General features: G+C 35.9%; 1 protein-coding gene across 1 annotated transcript; it reads right to left on the bottom strand.

Moving 5' to 3' along the window:
- Nucleotides 1–6: 6 nt before the first annotated feature.
- Nucleotides 7–21,457, bottom strand: CYLC2 (cylicin 2). Its single transcript, XM_025888409.2, has 4 exons — nt 21,409–21,457; nt 5,022–5,062; nt 2,990–3,111; nt 7–1,538 (listed from the first exon to the last, which is right to left on the bottom strand). The coding sequence occupies exons 1-4, from the start codon at nt 21,423–21,425 to the stop codon at nt 501–503; spliced, it is 1,218 nt and encodes a 405-aa protein (XP_025744194.2). The 5' UTR covers nt 21,426–21,457; the 3' UTR covers nt 7–500.
- Between the last annotated feature and the right edge of the window lie 214 nt (nt 21,458–21,671).

Raw genomic sequence — 21,671 nt, forward strand, 5'->3', positions numbered from 1 at the left:
TTTTTAAGGAACACTACCTTTAATTTGTATTTGCATTTATTTGAAAGTACAGTTTCTGAAATTTTTTTGACTGCCTCTCATTACTCCTATGGATGCAGCTTCAGGCTGTTTGATTCTATAGATTGAACATCTGCCTCCTTGGAATTTTTTTTTAAGCCTTTATTTATTTATTTATTATTTGTTTTGTATCCATAGATCCAGTGTCATTAATTTCTACAACCTGAATTGAATATTCTTCTTTCAACCTTTCTAAGGATCTTTCATTGAATCTTTCATATCCCCAAACTTAGCATAAGTATCCTCCAAGTTCTTCAATGAATTATCTCAATTTTTCATAACTTTCTTATATTTTTATGATGCTTTTCTGAATCTTTCTTTGTATTCTTCTTTGCCCCATTTTAAAAATTATTTGATTAATTCTTTGAATCCCCTTGTCACTTATATTCAGTTTCAGACTCCTAAAATTGTTTATCAAATGCTTTTGAATTATTATTCAAGGCTTACTTGCCCTTCTTGGCATCCTTCTTGGCATCCTTCTTGGCATCCTTCTTGGCATCCTTCTTGGCATCCTTCTTAGCATCATCCTTTGATTCAATATCTGTCCCACTGGCCTTCTTTTCTTCTTTCTTACCTTTTTTACTCCCCTTTCTCTTTGCATCTTTCTTGTCTTTTGATTGATCATCATTCTCCTCTGGTTTCTTTGTATCTTTTTTCCCATCCTTATCCTTCTTTGCATCTTCAGATTCTGTAGACCCTTTGCCCTTCTTTGAACCTTTCTTGTCCTTTTTGGCATCTTTCTTGGCATCTTTCTTTTCATCTTCAGATTCTGTAGCAGATTCCTTGCCCTTCTTTGAAGCTTTCTTGTCTTTCTTGGCATCTTTCTTGGCATCTTTCTTTTCATCTTCAGATTCTTTACCTGACTCCTTGTCCTTCTTTGAAGCTTTCTTCTCTTTCTTGATGTCTTTCTTTTCATCTTCAGATTCTTTACCTGACTCCTTGTCCTTCTTTGAAGCTTTCTTCTCTTTCTTGATGTCTTTCTTTTCATCTTCAGATTCTGTACCTGACCCCTTGCCCTTCTTTGGCGCTTTCTTCTCTTTCTTGGCATCTTTCTTGGCATCTTTCTTTTCATCTTCAGATTCTGTACCTGACTCCTTGCCTTTGTTTGAATCTTTTCTTTCTTTTTTGGCATCTGTTTTTGCCTCTTTTTCATCTTTAGTTCCTGTTTCTATATCCTTATCTTTCTTTGGCTCTCTCTTAGTTATTTTTGGCTCCTTTAAAACTGTGGGTACTATTTCTGATTCCGATATGTCCTTCTTGTCTGCTTGCTTATCTTCTTTACCTTTCTTAGCTGTTTCTGGAGATAAACGTTTTTCTACATCTGCTACTTTAGCATCTTCCTTTGGGCGATGGGTTGCTTTATATTGAGGCTGCCTCCTGGCAGCTAAATATTCAGATGGTCTCTCAGAAATTCTCATTAAAGAACTGTGCATCCATAACGGTCGTTTGGGACCTTCTTTTATTTTGTCTGAATCATATATCTGGAATATTGGTTAGAATAATAATGAACAATTTGTATGTTACACAGCTTTTATTACCACATACCAAATGCATTTTAACTTCAACCATTAAAAGATTTTAGGTTTTGATAAATAGTGGATAATTTGTAGATGCCATAGTTTATTCTGCTTTTCCAGTTTAATCCTTTTTTGGACAAATGGATAGTCATGTCTCATTGTGGGCCTTATTTCAATTTAGAGGATCTTCATAATTCCCTCAAGATATTATGTTAAAATTGGTAGAAACCTCACTGACTAATGACATACCAGAATCTCTCTTCTGATTCTGGAGAGGGCTTTTTCGCCCCCCCCCTCTCAATGTTCTCAAGAATTCTTAGAGGGCACGTTCTGCATGGAGCACTTTCCATTCCTAGGCTAACACAGAAACTAATTGTTCTCTAATATGTAATAGTTTCATGTTCAGGCATATCCTGGTCTCTATTATCACATTCAAAGTCTCTGGAATTTAGAATGCCACCTGTAGTTAAAAGTAAAAACCTGAAACTCTTGCTTAGCAAGATGTAAATTGAATATTATCAGATAGGAAACTACAATGATAAAAGCTGTAACATTTGGTGCACATAAATTTGTGCAGAATGATGCATTTTGTTTTCAACTCCTAACCAAGTATTTGCAAAATCTTAATTGGAAAAGTAGCAAACTTTGGAAGTGATGTTAACAAACAATGGAAAAATAAATAGAATAAAGAAAGAAAGGAAAGGCAGAGTGTGAGATGACAGAATAAGCTAGGATCACTACTGATTGGAAATACTCCCTAAAATAAACAAGAGTTAATGATATTTTTATCTTGTAAAACTTTTTAAAAAACATTTCATATCCCATGATGACTCTAGAAACATTGAGAAATACTTATCTTCTAATATTTAGAATCCTGAATGCTACATTACAGAAAATGAGGAAGCACTTTATCAAGGTATAATATAATCCCATGATTCTAATGAGGGAGTTTCCCCAGCTGGAGGACATTTTCTGAATGTTCATACTAACTGTCGCATTAGGATCTCCAGATTTTTGTGCTTCTTGGACACATATTTTCTATAGTGTGGGGTTGCTAAAGAAATAGTTAATATGAAATAAGGGAACAATATTTATATAGTGAAATGCAAATAAAACAGATCTACTTCCTTCATGTAGTAGAATTTGAATTGCCTTTAACTGTGCTGTCCAATATGGTATTTAAAAGCCACAAGTGAATTGAATTGAATTGAATTGAATTGAGATGTAAAATTCAATTCCTCAGTTGCACTAGCCTCATTTTAAATGTTCAATAGCCACATTGGAATGCAAAGACCATAAAATATTTCCATCATCACAGAAATCCCATTGGTCAGCGCTGATCTGTAACACATATAACCATACATGATTTCACAAGTTTAGCACTAGTAAAATTATATGATCTTTCCAATACTCACAGGAATTGCATTGTCTCGCAGTTGGGATGGTTTTGATCTCCTTTTTTTTCCTGGCCTTGGTGGTTTGGGAAATCCCAGGGCAAAGTGTTGCTGATTCCATGATTTTTTGCTTAATTCACTGACTAAAATAAGAAGACATTAAATGTTTTAGAGTAAGTAATATTTCATCAGAACTTAAATGTCGGTAAGATAATAGATTTCATGAATGAACAGATGATACAAATTATGGCTTCATTTATTTAGTTATGTTTGAAATTCTCTGCTATCAATATATGAAAATAAAATAAAAATTTATTTTCTATTTTGATCAGTTTTACAGAAAACTATACAGTCATTGTGAAACTAATATGGTCTGTAATATAAAGCAAAAAATATCTTGACTGCTTTCTTTTAATCTTCTATCTTTCCCAGTCTAGACTTTTGCTTTAAATTCTTTTGGTTAGAATACAATTCTTTTGAGATCAGAAAATATGATAACGACTTCTGTAGCCTCCAAAGTACTTAGCACAGACAGTACTTGTTATAAAATATTCAGTAAATATATGATTGAATCTAAATGCTAATGCTTAAGATTCATTTAGTTAGTAATAATTTTCCAAGCTACAAGAGTAAATGTTATACACATAAGAACTGCATTGTTGTGATAAGTGGCATATTAATGAAGTAAACTACAAATAAAGAGTACCTACAGAATTGTGACTGTGAGGGAAAGATTACCTGGAAACTATAAGAGAAATGTTTAAAGATGTTTGGGGCACCAATGGGAGTGAGAGACATTTTCATTTCATTTAAACATGTGCAGTATAATACTTCATGTAAGAGAAAATACACTTTCTTGTGTATCTCCTAAAACAGGATCAATGAGAAAATGTACAGAAAGGCATATTTAAGCTCAATATTTGAGGGAAAATCGTTTGGTATATGAAGTCCTTCAACATCAGATTGGTGAATTTTTGGCCATTTATAAGGTAGATATAGTAAAAGTCATTGCGGACATGGGTGAATTGTTTATCCAGTTTCTACATTACTTTTCAACTGTAAGATTATCTGATTGTATGATTTCTAACATAACACCTTTGTGTTGCTGGACATATTTGCTTAAACTTTGTTGGATTCAAAAGCAAAGTATCTTTAATACAAATGTAGGGATCTGAAGGGGTACTTGCACCCCGATGTTTATAGCAGCAATGTCCACAATAACCAAACTGTAGAAAGAGCCAAGATGTCCATTGACAGATGAATGGATAAAGAAGATGTGGTATATATATACAATGGAATATTATGCAGCCATCCAAAGGAATGAATTCTTGCCATTTGCAATGATGTGGATGGAACTGGAGGGTGTTATGCTGAGTGAAATAAGTCAGTCAGAGAAAGACATGTATCATATGACCTCACTGATAGGAGGAATTTTTAATCTCAGGAAACAAACTGAGGGTTGCTGGAGTGGGGGGTGGGTGGGACGGATGGGGTGGCTGGGTGATAGACATTGGGGAGGGTATGTACTATAGTGAGCGCTGTGAATTGTGCAAGACTGTTGAATCACAGATCTGTACCTCTGAAACAAATAATGCAATATATTTTAAGAAAAAAGAAGAAGAAGAAGATAGCAGGAAGGGGAAATTGAAGGGGGGGAAATCGGAGGGGGAGACGAACTATGAGAGATGATGGACTCTGAAAAACAAACTGAGGGTTCTAGAAGGGAGGGAGGTAGGAGGATGGATTAGCCTGGTGATGGGTATTAAAGAGGGCATGTTCTGCATGGAACACTGGGTCTTATGCACAAACAATGAATCATGGAATACTACATCAAAAACTAATGATGTAATGTATGGTGATTAATATAGCAATAAAAAAATTTTTTAAAAAGTATCTTTAGAAAGTGGTTGCCAAGTCCATGAGAAAGTTAACTTTTAATTATATTCCATGAGCTACTGCTTTATCACCTTGAATAGAGGATAATAATCATTTATCCTTAAAAATAATCATAATCCTAAAAATCATATTTCAAAAATATTGAATTGTTTCTTACCTGGAATGTAATTATCATATGTTCCAAAGCTTATTTTTTGGCTATTAAAATAAGAGGGAAAGATTTTAATTAATTTATATAAAATCACTGTATTTAATGATCATTATTATGTGTAAGCACTTGTCATCACCAACTAGAGAAATATTTTGCATTCTCAGTTCTCTACTATTATGTAAGATTACTTAATCCTAGAAGAAATAGAGTTGAGTAAATGTGTTTTTAGCACAAACTTAAGCATAACTAAAGTAGATAGAAACATTTTAAAAATTACCAAATTGCCGTATCTGAAATAGACTTTTTTAAAAATTGTGAATTCGTGGTTGCATTATTTTTCTCTATCTCATGCTCCAGATTCTCTTACAATTGAATTTTAGCAAAGACATCACTTTAAAAGCACTGATTAAGCAAAATCAGATCCTCAAAATACTCTCAAACTTAAGCAAGTCCAAATCATTCAATGGCATACTTGTATGTCTGTGAATGAGAGTGTGTGTGTGTGTGTGTGTGTGTGTGTGTGTGTGTCAGTGTGCACTGTAAGTATTGATATGGATTTTAATTTTTTTAAATGTTTTGTTCTTTAGGAACACCTGACAAAACTGTGTTATAAAGTATTTTTCATTTAAAAGTTTCCATTTGTTTGAGTACTATGTGAACATGTTTATTCTCACAAAGAGGAATTTTATAATCCCATTTTATTTATTTGTAATGGAGACATATATTAAGATCTGATAGAGAAATATTATTTTACAACATCCTATTACATTACAGAAATAAAGCCATTGTTGATCTCATGTGAGTTTTGGGCTTATACACACATACAAACACACATGCTCACATCGTATTTTACTTATTTGACATTACAGAATTATTAAGAAAAAAGTGCTTTTTTCTTTACTTACTTTACTTACTTTTCTTTACTTACTTCTTTCCTTTCTAACATAACACCTTTATGTTGCTGGACATATTTAGATTCTACCATTGTAGAATCTAAATAAAGAAAACCCAAGTGAATAAATGAACAAAAAGCAGAACCAAATCCATAAACAGAGAGAAGTGGGGGTGCAAATTATGTGAAGGGGAGTGAAAGATAGAGGCTTGAAGTTATGGAATGACTAAGGCATGAGAATAAAAGGCAAAGCATAGGGAGTATGGGCAATGACCCTGTAATAGTGTTGTATGGTGACAAATGGTAGCTACACTTGTGATGAGCATAGCATAATGTATAGAGAAGTCTATTCACTATGTTGTACACCTGAAATTAATGTAACATTGTAAGTCAACTATACTCAAGTTGAAAAAAATTGAGGAATATAGTACATTAAAATAAATATCTTGATTATTTAGGCTCTATTTCCCAGCACAAAACTTGGCACATTTTTGTCACTCTATAAAAATTTAAATGATTTTGGGACACCTGGGTGGCACTGTCAGGCCTCCAGAATCTTGGTTTCAGCTAAGGTAGTGATCTCAGGGTCATGGGATCCAGCCCCACATCGGGCTCCATGCTCAGTGCAGAGACTGCTTAGAACTGTATCTCCATTTCTCTCTGCCCCTGCCCTCTCTCTGTCTCTCAAACAAATAAATAAATCTTAAAAAACAATGGGGAGTGTCTGGATGACTCAGTCGGTTGAGCATCTGGCTCTTGATTTCCGCTGGGGTCATGATCTTGGGATCCTGGCATCAAGCCCTGCGTTGGGCTCCCAGCTCAACCCTCAGACCACCCCCCCACTCATTTTCTCTTTCTCTCTCAAGTAAATAAATATTTTTTAAAAATTAAAAGATTTTAATTGAATAAAATTTAGGATATATTGATTAAAAAGTTGTCTAGTCCAGTGGTTTTTTTAAAAAGTTTTTATTTTAGGGGTGCCTGGGTGGCTCTGTTGGTTAAGCATCTGCCCTCGGCTCAGGTCATGGTCCTAGGGTCCTGGGATCGAGTCCTGCATTGGGCTACCTGCTCAGCAGGAAGCCTGCTTCACCCTCTCCCATTCCCCGTGCTGTGTTCCCTCTCTCCCTCTCTCTCTCTGTCAAATAAATAAAATCTTTAAAAAAAAGTTTTTATTTAAATTCCAGTTAGTTAACATACAGTGTAATATTAGTTTCATGTGTACAATATAATGATTCCACACTTCCATGTAACACCCGGTGCTCATTACAAGTGCCCTCCTTAATCCCCATCACCTATTTAACCCATTCCCCCCACCCACCTCACCTCTGGTAACCATCAGTTTGTTCCCTGTAGTTAAGTGTCTGTTTCTTGGTTTGCCTCTCTTTCTCTCTCTCTCTTTTTTTTAACCTTTACTTGTTTTTTTTCCTTAAATTCCACATATGAGTGAAATCATAATGGTATTTGTCTTTCTCTGAGTAACTCATTTCACTTAGCATAATACTTTCTAGCTCCATCCACATAGTTGTTGTTTTTTTAACTGAGAACATTCATTAAAATTACTTGCCTCACCATATCTAAATCTCTAGGTTTGGATCTAGCCAATGTACATTTATACATTCCTGAAGAATTTTGATGTTCAACCATAGTTATGAACATTTCTATTTTAAATACTCTGAAAGAGGAAATATTTCAGGTTCATGAAACAATATTATTAAATTTGAGATTTAAAAAATTGTACATAGGCATGATCCATTAATTCCTTGCATAATCCCTAGGGCATGTTCTTTAATCACCAAACAATTGAATTAGAAATCAAAAACAAAATTATATAGAAAATACACAAATATTTTTTAAAATAGTTCTTTCTAAATAACCAATGGTCAAACAGAAATCACAATCACACTTATAAAAAAGCAACTAAACAATAACATAGTATTTAAAATTATGGAATACTGCAAAAAGTTCAGAGGAGAATTTATAACTTTAATGTCTTATATTAGAAAAAAAATTTTAAAGTTTTTTTTTATTTTACTTATTTATTTGAGAAAAAGAGAGAGGACGAGCAGGGGGTAGGGGTAGAGAGAGAGGGAGAAGCACACTCCTGGCGGAGCAGGGAGCCTGAGGTGGGGTTTGATTCTAGGATCCCCAGATCATGACCCGAGCCAAAGGCAGATACTTAACCAACTGAGCCACTAAAACCGTGTTTTAAATCCTTGCTTTAAAATTAGGAAAATATCAAAATAAATTCAAAGTTAGAATAAATAATAAAACTTTAAGACAGAGTCAAAGTGAAAATAAATTAGAGCAAAAAATCCCAAATTTGATTTTTTGTAAAGATTATTAAAATTGATTAACTCCTAGAAGAACTGATAAATAAAACACAAATTACCATTATCAGGACTGATGCAAGTTTTATAATTATATAGATTTTAAAGGATAATGGGGAATATTATTAACAACTTTATGGCAATAAATTCAGCATTTATTTAAGTGAAATAGATGAGCTCCATATAAAACTAATTTAGCAAAACAGACACATGATTAAATAATAAATATGTGACTAGGCTCATAATTATTAAATAAAATGAATCCATTATCAAAAACCTTCCGAGAAAGAAAAGCACAGACCCAGATAGTTTTACCAATAATTTTTTTAAAAATTAAGGAAAAATACTAACTCTACACAAATTTTTCAGAAACAAGGAAGAGGAGGATGTTTCAACTCATTTTTGAGACCAGTATAAATAATCCTGACACCAAAACTTCTTAAAGACATTATCAGATATGAGTATTATAGACCAATACCTTGCATTAACACAGACAAAAATTCCTTAACAACTTGTTAAGTAATCTTACTGAACAATAATATAAAATGGCAAAGACATCATAGTTATTGAGATTTACTTTCTGGAATGTAAAATTAGTTTAACATATGTAAATCAACCCATGTAATTATTCCAAATAACAAATAACATTCATCTGATCATTTCAAGATATGCAAAAGAATTTTTGAAAAAATAACTCATAATTAAAAACTCAGAAAACTAGGGATAAAAGACATCTTCCTCAAATGGATATAATGTCTTCAGGCAATACTTGCTCCATTTCAAGTGAAACTGAAGGAGATACCACATTGTTGAGAGTCTTTAGCCTTTAAATTTATTATACATTTTAAAATGTACCAGAGATATAGTTAAAAGCAAGAGTAAGGGCAGTTGTATTCTGTAATGAGATTAAATTTTTTCAGACTAAGAAGAAAAAAACCCCACAAATGCAGTTATATGTTTACTCCTTTAAAGGAAAAAAAAACCTTTTCCAGTGGTAATAAAAAAATAGATTTTTGTCCTAGAAAATAAAGTCCTCCATGTCTCCCTACATTAGGATCTGAACTTTTTATTTAGGAAAACCTAAACCCAGCTCCCTTTCTATGTCATGAATACATGACATTCCACAATGTTAACAATGGGTACTTGTTACGTAAAGTTCACACATATGTGGAATCTAAAACAAAATGCAGAATCAGACCTATAAATACAGGGCACAAACTGATACTGTCAGAGGGGAGGAGGATTGAGGGGATGGGCAAAATGGGTGAAGGGGAGTGGAACATACAAGCCAGTTAAGGAATAAATAAGTCACATGGAATAACAGCCATAGGATAGGAAATATAGTTGGTGCTATAATACCATTCATTCTATGGTGACAGATGGCAGCTATACTTGTTGGGGGCAAAGCTTAATGTATAAGCTTGTCCAATCATTATGTTGTACACCTGAAAGTAGTTTAACATTGACAACTATGCTCAAATAAAATAAATTTTTAAAAGAATAAAAAGGAATCCCAAGATTAAAAAAAAAAAAAGGCTCAGAGATACTGAGATTGATATTGAAATGACTGGATGTGTGCACAGCACCTGAAGTGAAGGCAGATTGTGTGGAATCTGTTTTCCATTTCACCTTAGTTAAGATGAAGTATTAGTTATTAGGTTTCCTTATATATATATATCCAGAAACCTTAATTCAAAAACTAGTTATATCAAGAAAGAACAACCTTTTTGACTTGTTACAGGTTTTTTTTTTTTAGATAATTAGATTAGACAATAGTCTTAAAAGAAAAATTAAAACATATGCTGACAATGTTTTTGTTGTTGTTGTTGTTATTTTTAATGAGAAACTTCAAAAATTGAATCTAAATGTAGCCTGGTCTAGAAAATTTCTTGATTGTCCTGGAGAGGTAAAGGTCTGTCACCAGCAGAACCAGATTTAGGTGAAAGAGTGGAAAAATGCCATCTGTTCCCAAAAGGTTAAATGTATTGAATTGCTTATGACATGTAAATATACATAGGGAGTGAGAACTAGAGTATTCAGATCATGGCTATTTTGGGGTCCTATAAACTCTTCCCAGTGAAAATGAAAGAGAACTAAATTTATTTGTCTCTAACCCTAACCTAACCAACCTTAAGAAGTACAGGAATTTTCAACCACAGTAATAGGTTACACTGTACCAGTTTCCAGTCAATCCACTCTGCCCCTCCCCCACAAAGGGCCGTTAATTTACCACAGACAGCCTTGCCTATGCTTGAAATTCATACAAATCACATTATACAGTATATGCTTTTGTGTTTCTGGATTTTTTCACTGTGATTTTTTTTTATTCATCCATGTTACATATATGAAAATTTTATTCCTTTAAATTGCAGAGCAGTATTCCTTTACATGATATACACTACACTGAGTTTTTCCATCCTCCTGTTGATGGACATTTGAGTTATTTTAGTTTTGGCTTATTGTGAATAAAGCTGCTATACACATTTTGTCCAGTCTTTTTTTTTTCCTCCTGAGTTTTTTTTTATGTTAATCACCATATATTACATCATTAGTTTTTGATGTAGTGTTCCATGATTCATTGTTTGCATATAACACGCAGTGCTTAATGTAGAACGTGTCCTCTTTAATACCCATCACCAGGCTAATCCAACCTCCCACCTCTCCCCCATAGAACCCTCAGTATGTTTTTCAGAGTCCATCATCTCTCATGGTTCATCTCCCCACTCCGATTTCCCCCCTTCATTATTCCCCTCCTGCTATCTTCTTCTACTTTTTTTTTTTAACATATACTGTATTATTTGCTTCAGAGGTACAGATCTGTGATTCAACAGTCTTGCACAATTGACAGCGCTCACCATAGCACATACCCTCCCCAATGTCTATCACCTAGCCACCCCATCCCTCCCACCCCACCCCGACTCCAGCAACCCTCAGTTTGTTTCTGAGATTAAGAATTCCTCCTATCAGTGAGATCATATGATGCATGGCTTTCTCTGATTGACTTATTTTGCTCAGCATAATACCCTCCAGTTCCATCCACATCATTGCAAATGGCAAGATCTCATTCTTTTGATGGCTGCATGATATTCCATTGTGTGTGTGTGTATATATATGTATATATATATACACATATGCCACTTATTCTTTATCCATTCATCTATCAATGGACATCTTGGCTCTTTCCACAGTTTGGCTATTGTGGACATTGCTGCTATAAACATCGGAGTGCCCGTACCCCTTTGGATCCCTACATTTGTATCTTTGGGGTAAATAGTAGTGCAATTGTTGGATCGTATGGTAGCTCTCTTTTCAACTTTTTGAAGAACCTCCATAATGTTTTCCAGAGTGGCTGCACCAGCTTGCATTCCCATCAAAAGTGTAGGAGGGTTCCCCTTTTCCCTCATCCCTGCCAACATCTGTCATTTCGTGACTTGTTAATTTTAGCCATTCTGACTGGTGTGAGGTGGTATCTCATTGAGGTTTTGATTTGGATTTCCCTCATGCCGAGCGATGTTGAAAACATTTTCATGTGTCTCTTGGACATTTGGATGTCTTCTTTGGAAAAATGTCTGTTCATGTTTTCTGCCCATCTCTTGATTGGATCATTTGTTCTTTGGGTGTTGAGGTTAAGAAGTTCTTTATAGATTTTGGATACTAGCCCTTTATCTGATATGTCATTTACAAATACCTTCTCCCATTCTGTTGGTTGCCTTTTGGTTTTGTTGACTGTTTCTTTTGCTGCGCAAAAGCTTTTTATCTTGATGAAGTCCCAATAGTTCATTTATACCCTTGCTTCCCTTGCCTTTGGCGATGTTTCTAGGAAGAAGTTCCTGCGGCTGAGGTCAAAGAGGTTTCTGCCTGTGTTCTCCTTTAGGATGTTGATAGACTCCTGTCTCACATTGAGGTCTTTCAACCATTTGGAGTATATTTTTGTGTGTGATGTAAGGAAATGGTCCAGTTTCATTCTTCTGCATGTGGCTGTCCAATTTTCCCAACACCATTTGTTGAAGAGACTTTTTCTCCATTGGACGTTCTGTCCTGCTTTGTCAAAGACTAGTTGACCATAGAGTTGAGGGTCCATTTCTGGGCTCTCTATTCTGTTCCATTGAGCTATATGTCTGTTTTTGTACCAGTACCATACTGTCTTGATGACAGCTTTGTAATAGAGCTGGAAGTCCGGAATTGTGATGCCACCAGCTTTGTTTTTCTTTTTCAACATTCCTCTGGCTATTCAGGGTCTTTTCTGGTGCCATACAAATTTTAGGATTATTTGTTCCATTTCTTTGAAAAAAGTGGATGGTATTTTGATGGGGATTGCATTGAATGTGTAGATTGCTCTAGATAGCATTGACATCTTCACAATGTTTGTTCTTCCAATCCATGAGCATGGAACGTTTTTCCATTTCCTTGTGTCTTCCTCGATTTCTTTCATGAGTATTTTATAGTTTTCTGAGTACAGATCCTTTGCCTCTTTGGTTAGATTTATTCCTAGGTATCTTACGGTTTTGGGTGCAATTATAAATGGGATCGACTCCTTAATTTCTCTGTCTTCTGTCTTGTTGGTGTATAGGAATGCCACTGATTTCTGTGCATTGATTTTATGTCCTGCCACTTTACTGAATTCCTGTATAAGTTCTAGCAGTTTTGGGGTGGAGTCTTTTGGGTTTTCCACATAAAGTATCATATCATCTGCAAACAGTGAGAGTTTGACTTCTTCTTTGCCAATTTGGATGCCTTTGACTTCTTTTTGTTGTCTGATTGCTGTGGCTAGGACTTCTAATACTATGTTGAATAGCAGTGGTGATAGTGGACAGCCCTGCCGTGTTCCTGACCTTAGGGGGCAAGCTCTCAGTTTTTCCCCATTGAGAATGATATTCGCTGTGGGGTTTTCATAGATCGCTTTTGTGATATGGAGTTTTGATCAAGAAAGCATGCTGTAGGGCGCCTGGGTGGCTCAGTTGGTTAAGCGACTGCCTTCGGCTCAGGTTATGATCCTGGAGTCCCAGGATCGAGTCCCGCATTGGGCTCCCTGCTCAACAGGGATTCTGCTTCTCCCTCTGACCCTCTTCCCTCTCGTGCTCTCTATCTCTCAAATAAATAAATAAATAAAATCTTTAAAAAAAGAGAGAAAGAAAGCATGCTGTACTTTGTCAAATGCTTTTTCTGCATCTATTGAGAGGATCATTTGATTCTTGTTCTTTCTTTTGTTAATGTATTGTATCACATTGATTGATTTGCAGATGTTGAACCAACCTTACAGCCCAGCGATAAATCCCACTTGATCGCGGTGAATAATCCTTTTAATGTACTATTAGATCCTATTGGCTAGTATTTTGGTGAGAATTTTTGCATCGTGTTCGTCAAGGATATTGTTCTGTAATTCTCCTTTTTGATGGGGTCTTTGTCTGGTTTGGGGATCAAGGTAATGGTGGCCTCATAAAACGAGTTTGGACGTTTTCCTTCCATTTCTATTTTTTGGAACAGTTTCAGGAGAATAGGTATTAATTCTTCTTGAAATGTTTGGTAGAATTCCCCTGGGAAGCCATCTGGCCCTGGGCTTTTGTTTGTTGGCAGATTTTTAATGACTGCTTCAATTTCCTTAGTGCTTATAGGTCTGTTCAGGTTTTCTATTTCTTCCTGGTTAAGTTTTGATGGTTGATACATCTCTAGGAATGCATCCATTTCTTCCAGATTATCTAATTTGCTGACATAGAGTTGCTCATAATTTGTTCTTGTAATTGTTTGTATTTCTTTGGTGTTGGTTGTGATCTCTCCTCTTTCATTCATAATTTTGTTTATTTGGGTCATTTCTCCTTCTTTTTGATAAGTCTGGCCAGAGGTTTATCAATGTTGTTAATTCTTTCAAGGAACCAGCTCCTAGTTTCGTTGATCTGTTCTACTGTTCTTTTGGTTCCTAGTTCATTGATTTCTGCTCTGATCTTTATTATTTCTCTTCTCCTGCTGGGTTTAGGCTTTATTTGCTGTTCTCCAGCTCCTTTAGGTGTAAGGTTAAGTTATGTATTTGAGACCTTTCTTGTTTCTTGAGAAAGGCTTGTATTTGCTATATACTTTCCTCTTAGGACTGCCTTTGTTGCATCCCAAAGATTTTAAACAGTTGTGTTTTCATTTTCATTGGTTTCCATGAATTTTTTTAATTCTTCTTTAATTTCCTGGTTGACCGATTCATTCTTTAGTAGGATGCTCTTTAGCCTCCATGTATTTGATTTCTTTCCTACTTTCCTCTTGTGATTGAGTTCTAATTTCAAAGCATTATGGTCTAAAAATATGCTGGGAATAATCCCAATCTTTTGGTACTGGTTGAGACCTTATTTGTTACCTAGGATGTGATCTGTTCTGGAGAATGTGCCATGGGCACTAGAGAAGAATGTGTATTCTGTTGCTTTGTGATGGAATGTTCTGAATATATCTTTGAAGTCCATTTGGTCCAGTGTGTCATTTAAAGTCTTTATTTCCTTGCTGATCTTTTGCTTAGATGATCTGTCCATTTCAGTGAGGGAGGTGTTAAGTCCCCCGCTATTATTGTATTGTTGTCGATGTGTGTCTTTGCTTTTGTTATTAATTGGCTTATATAATTGGCTGCTCCCATGTTAGGGGCATAGATATTCACAATTGTTAGATCTTCTTGATGGATCGACCCTTTAAGTAGGATATAGTGTCCTTCCTCATCTCCTATTACAGTCTTTGTTTTAAAATCTAATTTGTCTGATAAAAGGATTGCCACCCCAGCTTTCCTTTGGCGTCCATTAGCATGGTAAATGGTTTTCCACCCTCTCACTTTTAATCTGTAGGTGTCTTTGGGTCTAAAATGAATCCCTTGCAGACAGCATATCTATGGGTCTTGTTTTTTTATCCAATCTTATACCCTGTGTCTTTTGATTGGGGCATTTAGCCCATTTACATTCAGGGTAACTATTGAAAGATATGAATTTAGTGCCATTGCATTGCCTGTAAGGTGACTGATGCTGTATATTGTCTGTGTTCCTTCTTGGTCTGTGTTGCTTTTAGGCTCTCTCTTTGCTTAGAGGACCCCTTTCGTATTTCTTGTAGGACTCGTTTCATGTTTGCAAATTCCTTTAGTTTTTGTTTGTGCTGGGAAGTTTTTATCTCTCCTTCTATTTTCAATGATAGCCTAGCTGGATATAGTATTCGTGGCTGCATATTTTTCTCGTTTGGTGCTATAAATATATCATGCTAGTCCTTTCTGGCCTGCCAGGTGTCTGTGGATAGGTCTGTTGCCAATCTAATGTATCCACCATTGTAGGTTACATATCCCTTCTCCCAAGCTGCTTTCAGGATTTTCTCTTTGTCTCTGAGACTCGTAAGTTTTACCATTAGATGTCAGGCTGTTGACCTATTTTTATTGATTTTGAGAGGGGTTCTCTGTGCCTCCTGGATTTTGATGCCTGTTTCCTTCCCCACATTAGGGAAGTTCTCTCCTATAATTTGCTCCAATATACCTTCTGCCCCTCTCTTTCCTCTTCTTCTGGGATCCCAATGATTCTCACGTTGTTTCATCTTATGGTATCGCTTATCTTTCAAATTCTGCCCTCGTGATCGAGTAGTTGTTTATCTCTTTTTCTCGTCTTCTTTATTTTCTATCATTTGGTCTTCTATGTCACTAATTCTCTCTTCTGACTCATTTATCCTAGCAGTTAGCGCCCCCAATTTTGATTGCACCTCATTAATAGCCTTTTTGATTTCAACTTGGTTAGATTTTATTTCTTTTATTTAACCAGATTGGGTTTCTCTAATAACTTCCATGCTTTTTTCAAGCCCAGCTAGTATCTTTAAAATCATCATTCTGAACTCTAGTTACGGCATCATACTAATGTCCATATTGAGTAGGTCCCTGGCAGTTGGTACTGCCTCTTGTTCTTTTTTTTTTAGGTGATTTTTTCCATCTTGTCATTTTATGCAGAGGAGAATAGATGAATGAGAGAACAAAATGCTAACAGGGTAAAAACGTCCCCAGAAAATATACTCTAAACAAATCAAAAAAGACCTGAAACCGGGGGGAAAGAAAGAAAAAAAGAAAAAAATAGAAAAAGATAAAAACAAACAAAAACAGAACAAAACAAAAAAAAAACCAGAATATGATCAAATATGATCAGTCTGGTGCATAGATCAGTGCCACACACTAGATTTTTGGTGTACTTTGGTCTGTTAGAAGAAAGTGCCTCCCACAATTTTAAAGATAGAAAAACTTATAATGTACAAAAATAAAGGTTAATATGAAGGGATGGAATATGACTGTAAAGTGAAAATTGTAAAAGATTTTATAAAAGGAATTGATAAGATACGAAGTTGTTTGAACAAAGAAAGAAGAGGATTTTAAAAAAAAAGAAAAAAAGGAGAGACTGTGATCAGGCAGGATACTAGAACAAAGCCATACAGTAGAGATTTAGGGTATATTTTGATCTGTTAGAAGAAACTGTATCTCAAAATTTTAAAGAGAGAACAACATATATATATATATATATTGCAAAAATAAGGGTAGCTACTATGAAGGGATAGAATATGACTCTAAAAATGAAAAAGAAAAATGTTTTTTAAAAAAGGGATTGATAAGATGTTGGTTGAAAAAGGGAAAAAGAAAAATTCAAAAAAAAAAGAGACAGTTAAAAAAAATTAACTTTGAAAGACTAAAGAATCATGGTAAGAAAGCCATGAATTCTATATGCAGTATTCCCGTAGCGCTGGAGTTCTGCTGTTCTCCTATTGGTAAACTTGGTCTTGGCTGGCTGTTCTTGCTGATCATCTGGTGGAGGGGCCTGTTGCCATAGTTCCCAAATGTCTTTGCTGGAGGCGGAATTGCTCTGCCCCTTGCAGGGTCCGGGCTAAGTAATCTGCTCAGGTTTGCTCTCGGGAGCTTTTGTTACCCTGCAAGCTTTCGGCGCAGCCTTGGAGGATGAGAGTGAAAATGGCGGCCTCCCAATCTCTGCTCTGGAGGAGCCGAGAACTAGCGGCCCCGCTCCTCAGTGAGCCCCCAGAGAAAATCAGTCAGTTACTCCCATCCCCCTGGTCTCTGGCTGCACTCTGTGCTCGCCCAGCCTGTGACCGAGCATTTCTATCTCGGGCATACGACCCCATATGGAGTCTCCAAACCCAGTCGATCCCTGCAGTGCGCTCCTGCGCTGCTCCTCCTGGGGGAGGAAGGGGAGTCTCCCTGGATCTGCCGCTTGTTGGGTCCCTGCTGGAAGAGCAGTGGCCCAGCTGTGCCGTGGATCACGGTTTATGGCATCCCCATGCTGAGAGCCCACTCCTCTGCTCTGTCTCTGCAGCCAGCTTCCCTGCTCTGATACCTGGGAGCTCTGCTGCCCTCAGGCACCCCTGGTCTTTCTGTGACCCTGAGGATCCTGAGACCACACTGTCTCCTGAGGGTTCCACCACCCTACACCCCCCACTTAGCCACTGGGGCAATGTCCCTCAGTGGAGCCGACTTCTAAAAGTTCCGATTTTGTGCTCCACGGCTCTATCACTTGCCAGAAGCAGCTGACGGAGGCCCCCTCCCCCGTCATCTATCCTCCCGAATATCGCCTCGGATTCACTTCTCCGCACGTCCTACCTTCCAGAAAGTGGTCGCTTTTCTGTTCAGAGAATTGTTGCTATTCTTTTCTTCGATCTCCTGTTGAGTTCGTAGGTGTTCAGAATGGTTTGATCCCTATCCAGCTGAATTCCTGGGACCAGACGAAATCCAGGTCTCCTATACCTCCGCCATCTTGCTCCACCCCCCTTGTCCAGTCTTTTTGTGAACTTCTCTTGGGTAAGCTATAGTGGAAATGCTGAATCATACATATAACATGTGTATGTGCAACTTTATTTTTAAAATAGCAAGTGATATTCTAACGTGGTTGTACCATTTTGCACCCATCACCAGTGGTGAACATGTCAGATACCCTACACTGTTGCTGACTGTTGGTGTCATTAATCTTTAATTTTAGCTGTTTTAGTAGCTATAAAAGGGTATAAATTGAATCAGAGGATATATATTTATTGCAGATGTTAAAAATATCAGTTTATACCTATATATGTTTATATATATGTATATAAAACTTTCCATGGGGCGCCTGAGTGGCTCAGTTGGTTAAGCATCTGCCTTCAGCCCAGGTCATGATCCCAGGGTCTTGGGATATGGCCCCACATCAGCGTCATCAGGCTCTCTGCTCAGACGGAGCCTGCTTCTCCCTCTCCCACTCCTCCTGCTTGTGTTCTCTCTCTCTCTGTCAAATAAATAAATAAAATCTAAGAAAAGAAAAGAAAAGAAAAACAATTTTCTTCAAAAAATTCCCTGAGGAAAATTTTTAGTTTTCTTATATATGTCTTGCATATATTTCAGTAAACTTACTTCTAAAGTTTTTTATGTTATTGAAAATTGTGCTGTTTTCTTAAATTTATATTTTCTATTTTTCCAGTTATAGAAACAAAATTTATATAATTAGATTCTGTATCATATAGTCTTGTTACATTCACTTAGTAGTTTCAGATAATTTTTTGTAGATGTCACTGGATATTCCACTCAATCATATCCTCTCTGAATAAAGGTAATTTTACTTCTTCCTTTCCAATCTTAATGTTTTATTGCCTTATGGAACAAAATAGGGTCTGGAGTACAAGACTGAATAGAAATAATGAACATTTTTGCCTTGTTTCTGGTTTAGAAACCAGAAAGATAGCCAACATTCCACAATTAAGTTTAATTTTAATAGTAAAATGGCTACAGACAAATCATAATAGATATCCTGCCAGCTGATTTTGGATTTTTGGATTCTGCATCAGATATATGTCAAATAAGGCCGTAAAGTACTTGGCAGAAAATTTTCCAGGGACTGACTGGGGCCTGAGTCATCATATTTGCTGTAGAGGTCTCTTTTTTAAGGCAAAGGTCAACTGCCATATGGTTATTGTCTTGGTGAGGGATGGCTTTATGTGTAGTATAGTGAGATTTCCTGTCTTTTTCTAACATTTTCTAGAGCAGTGTTTCTCAACCTGGGCTTGTTATGAATCCCTTACCCCAGTAGACATTTGCAGTGCCTGAGATATTTTATCACAATTGTGTGTATGTTTTGGGGTGTTCGTGTGTGTGGAAGGGATTGTGTACACACACGCAAGTGCTGATAGTGGCATCTAGTGGGTAGAGACCCAGGATGCTGCTAACTACTTACAAGGCAGAGGACTTCCCTGCCCTCTCCATAGTCCTCAACTCCAGTAAGGAGTTACTCTTTCTAAAAAGTCAGTAGTGCTAAGGTTCATAAACCTTATTCTATATCAAGGTGAATTCCTAGGCAAGATAGTAAGAGAGGACTTTATTAACTCAAAGGACAAAAAAAAAAAAAATTACAGTGGATATGAGATCCAGAAGCTAACACTGGAAGTTTAAAAAGTTCTGATTTTTAGATAACCCAGTGTTTGTGAAAACCTCTCCCACTTCCTCAGAAACCTTAGATCTATTCACTATTAGAAAAAGAAGGATTGAGTTGACTGACACAACCTGAGTTGGAGGAAAAGGCAAGAGGTGAAACACTGGAATGGAGTTGTTGAGATTTGGATGAACAAGGGTATTAAAGAGGAATAAGTGGGGAGGGGGAAAACTGAACTAAAAGAGGGACATTTTCTTTATCAACTCTAAGTTGATAGCCATGACATAGAAATTTAAGTCTAAAATTAAGGTCCTGTCATAGAATTCAGAGGAAAAACAAAGTAGGAAATTATTCATCTCAGGTTCTCTGTTAAGTGAACTGGAAGTTGCCACTTGAATCCAAATAAATATGAGAATTTGTTATTAGAATTTTTTTGTGTATGCTTGAGGCCATTTGATTATGAATTTAACCCAGTTTCCTTCTATGATAAAATGAGAGTTTTAGAATTATACCAGAAAACAACATAAAGAAATAGTCATAGAACCAAAAATAAATTTTTAACTCTTGGTGAATTTCTCTGAAAGCCGTGCAGTGCTCATGATAATAGTAATGCCATCAATATTTTATTGTGCTTAAAATGTACACATAAAATGTGTACATTTTAAAGTAATTAGTATATAGTGTAATTCTGTCATGCTATATGCCAGAGTACAGATTGTTTTGTAATTACCAGCAAGTCCTTCAGCTTTAATCATTACAAATGCATTGAATCCTTTTACTGATGATTGTCCTTTAAAGTACTGATTGCATTATAATGAAGTAGGCACCAGTGCCTATAAAGGCCATTTTGTTTATTTTCAAGATTTGTGCTTTATCTTTCCTTTAAAAGTACTGTCCAAAGAAAAACCAGTGACACTTTCCTTTCTATTTCACAGTTCTATCCCTTCACCTTTGTTCTAAGCCTACATGGTAAAAAGGCTTACATAATTGAAGGTCTTCTTTCCCTACTTCATTTCAACACAACATAAATTAAGCATTAGGAAACTACTATCATCAAACTTCCCTTGTCTGGATAATCTGCTTTTCATTGCAAAGTACTTTTGCTTACTCAGTATTTCTGAAGAAGAAATTATTGCCGAAGGTTTATCACCCTTGACCCATGCCCTCTAAAGGTCAGTAGACTTCTCAGTCACTGTGACATTTAAAAAAAAAATGCTCATAAAAAAAAAAAAATGCTCATAAATTTCCAAATGATCTCTAAGGAGGTGGTAGTTCCCATGAATGAAAACCATGAATTATTTTCTTCTGTATATTAGAAAATACAGTATGAGAGTTCTAGGGGGGGGTAGGGGGATGGGTTAGCCTGGTAATGGGTATTAAAGAGGGGATGTACTGAATGGAGCACTGGGTGTTATATGCAAACAATGAATCATGGAACACTACATCAAAAACTAATGATGTAGTATATGGTGATTAACATAACATAATAAAAGTAAAAAAAGTAAAAAAAAAAGAAAATACCGTATAATAAGAATACATGAGGTAAGGATCACATTGAAAAAGCCTTATCCATAGCTATGTTTTATATTTTACTGAAGTGAATAAACTAGTTAATTTTTATATCAAAACAACCTCTGATACTGCTTGTGAATGTTTGTCTGCTAAACACATACTCTCTTGTTTATAACGAATGATAATAATATAACAAACATCTCTTTACACTAAAGAGGGTAAATATAAAGCTAGCTATAGCATTTCAGTTATTTTAAAACATAAAATTTGACAAGAGGACTTACAATCTTGGTACAGACATTTCCCCCACCTATGATTTGCCAGGACTTAAGCACTGTAAGTTCAAATTAATGATGTTGAGAGGTGACATCATAAAGAGGCCAAGAGCACTGGGAGTTAAAGGGGAAGACAAGAGGAATCACTTTTATTTGTATTTAATGTTCTGTAATATTTAGTCTAAAACTTGCGTTTTCTTTCATTCATTATTGACAAAATACAACTGGTGGCTTAAAAATAACAGTTGGCTTTACATATTAATAAAAAACTT

The sequence above is a fragment of the Callorhinus ursinus genome, unplaced genomic scaffold (assembly GCF_003265705.2).
Source record: "Callorhinus ursinus isolate GAN/ISIS: 27379988/994484 unplaced genomic scaffold, GSC_fseal_2.0 scaffold24, whole genome shotgun sequence".
In the NCBI taxonomy this organism is placed as follows: domain Eukaryota; kingdom Metazoa; phylum Chordata; class Mammalia; order Carnivora; family Otariidae; genus Callorhinus; species Callorhinus ursinus.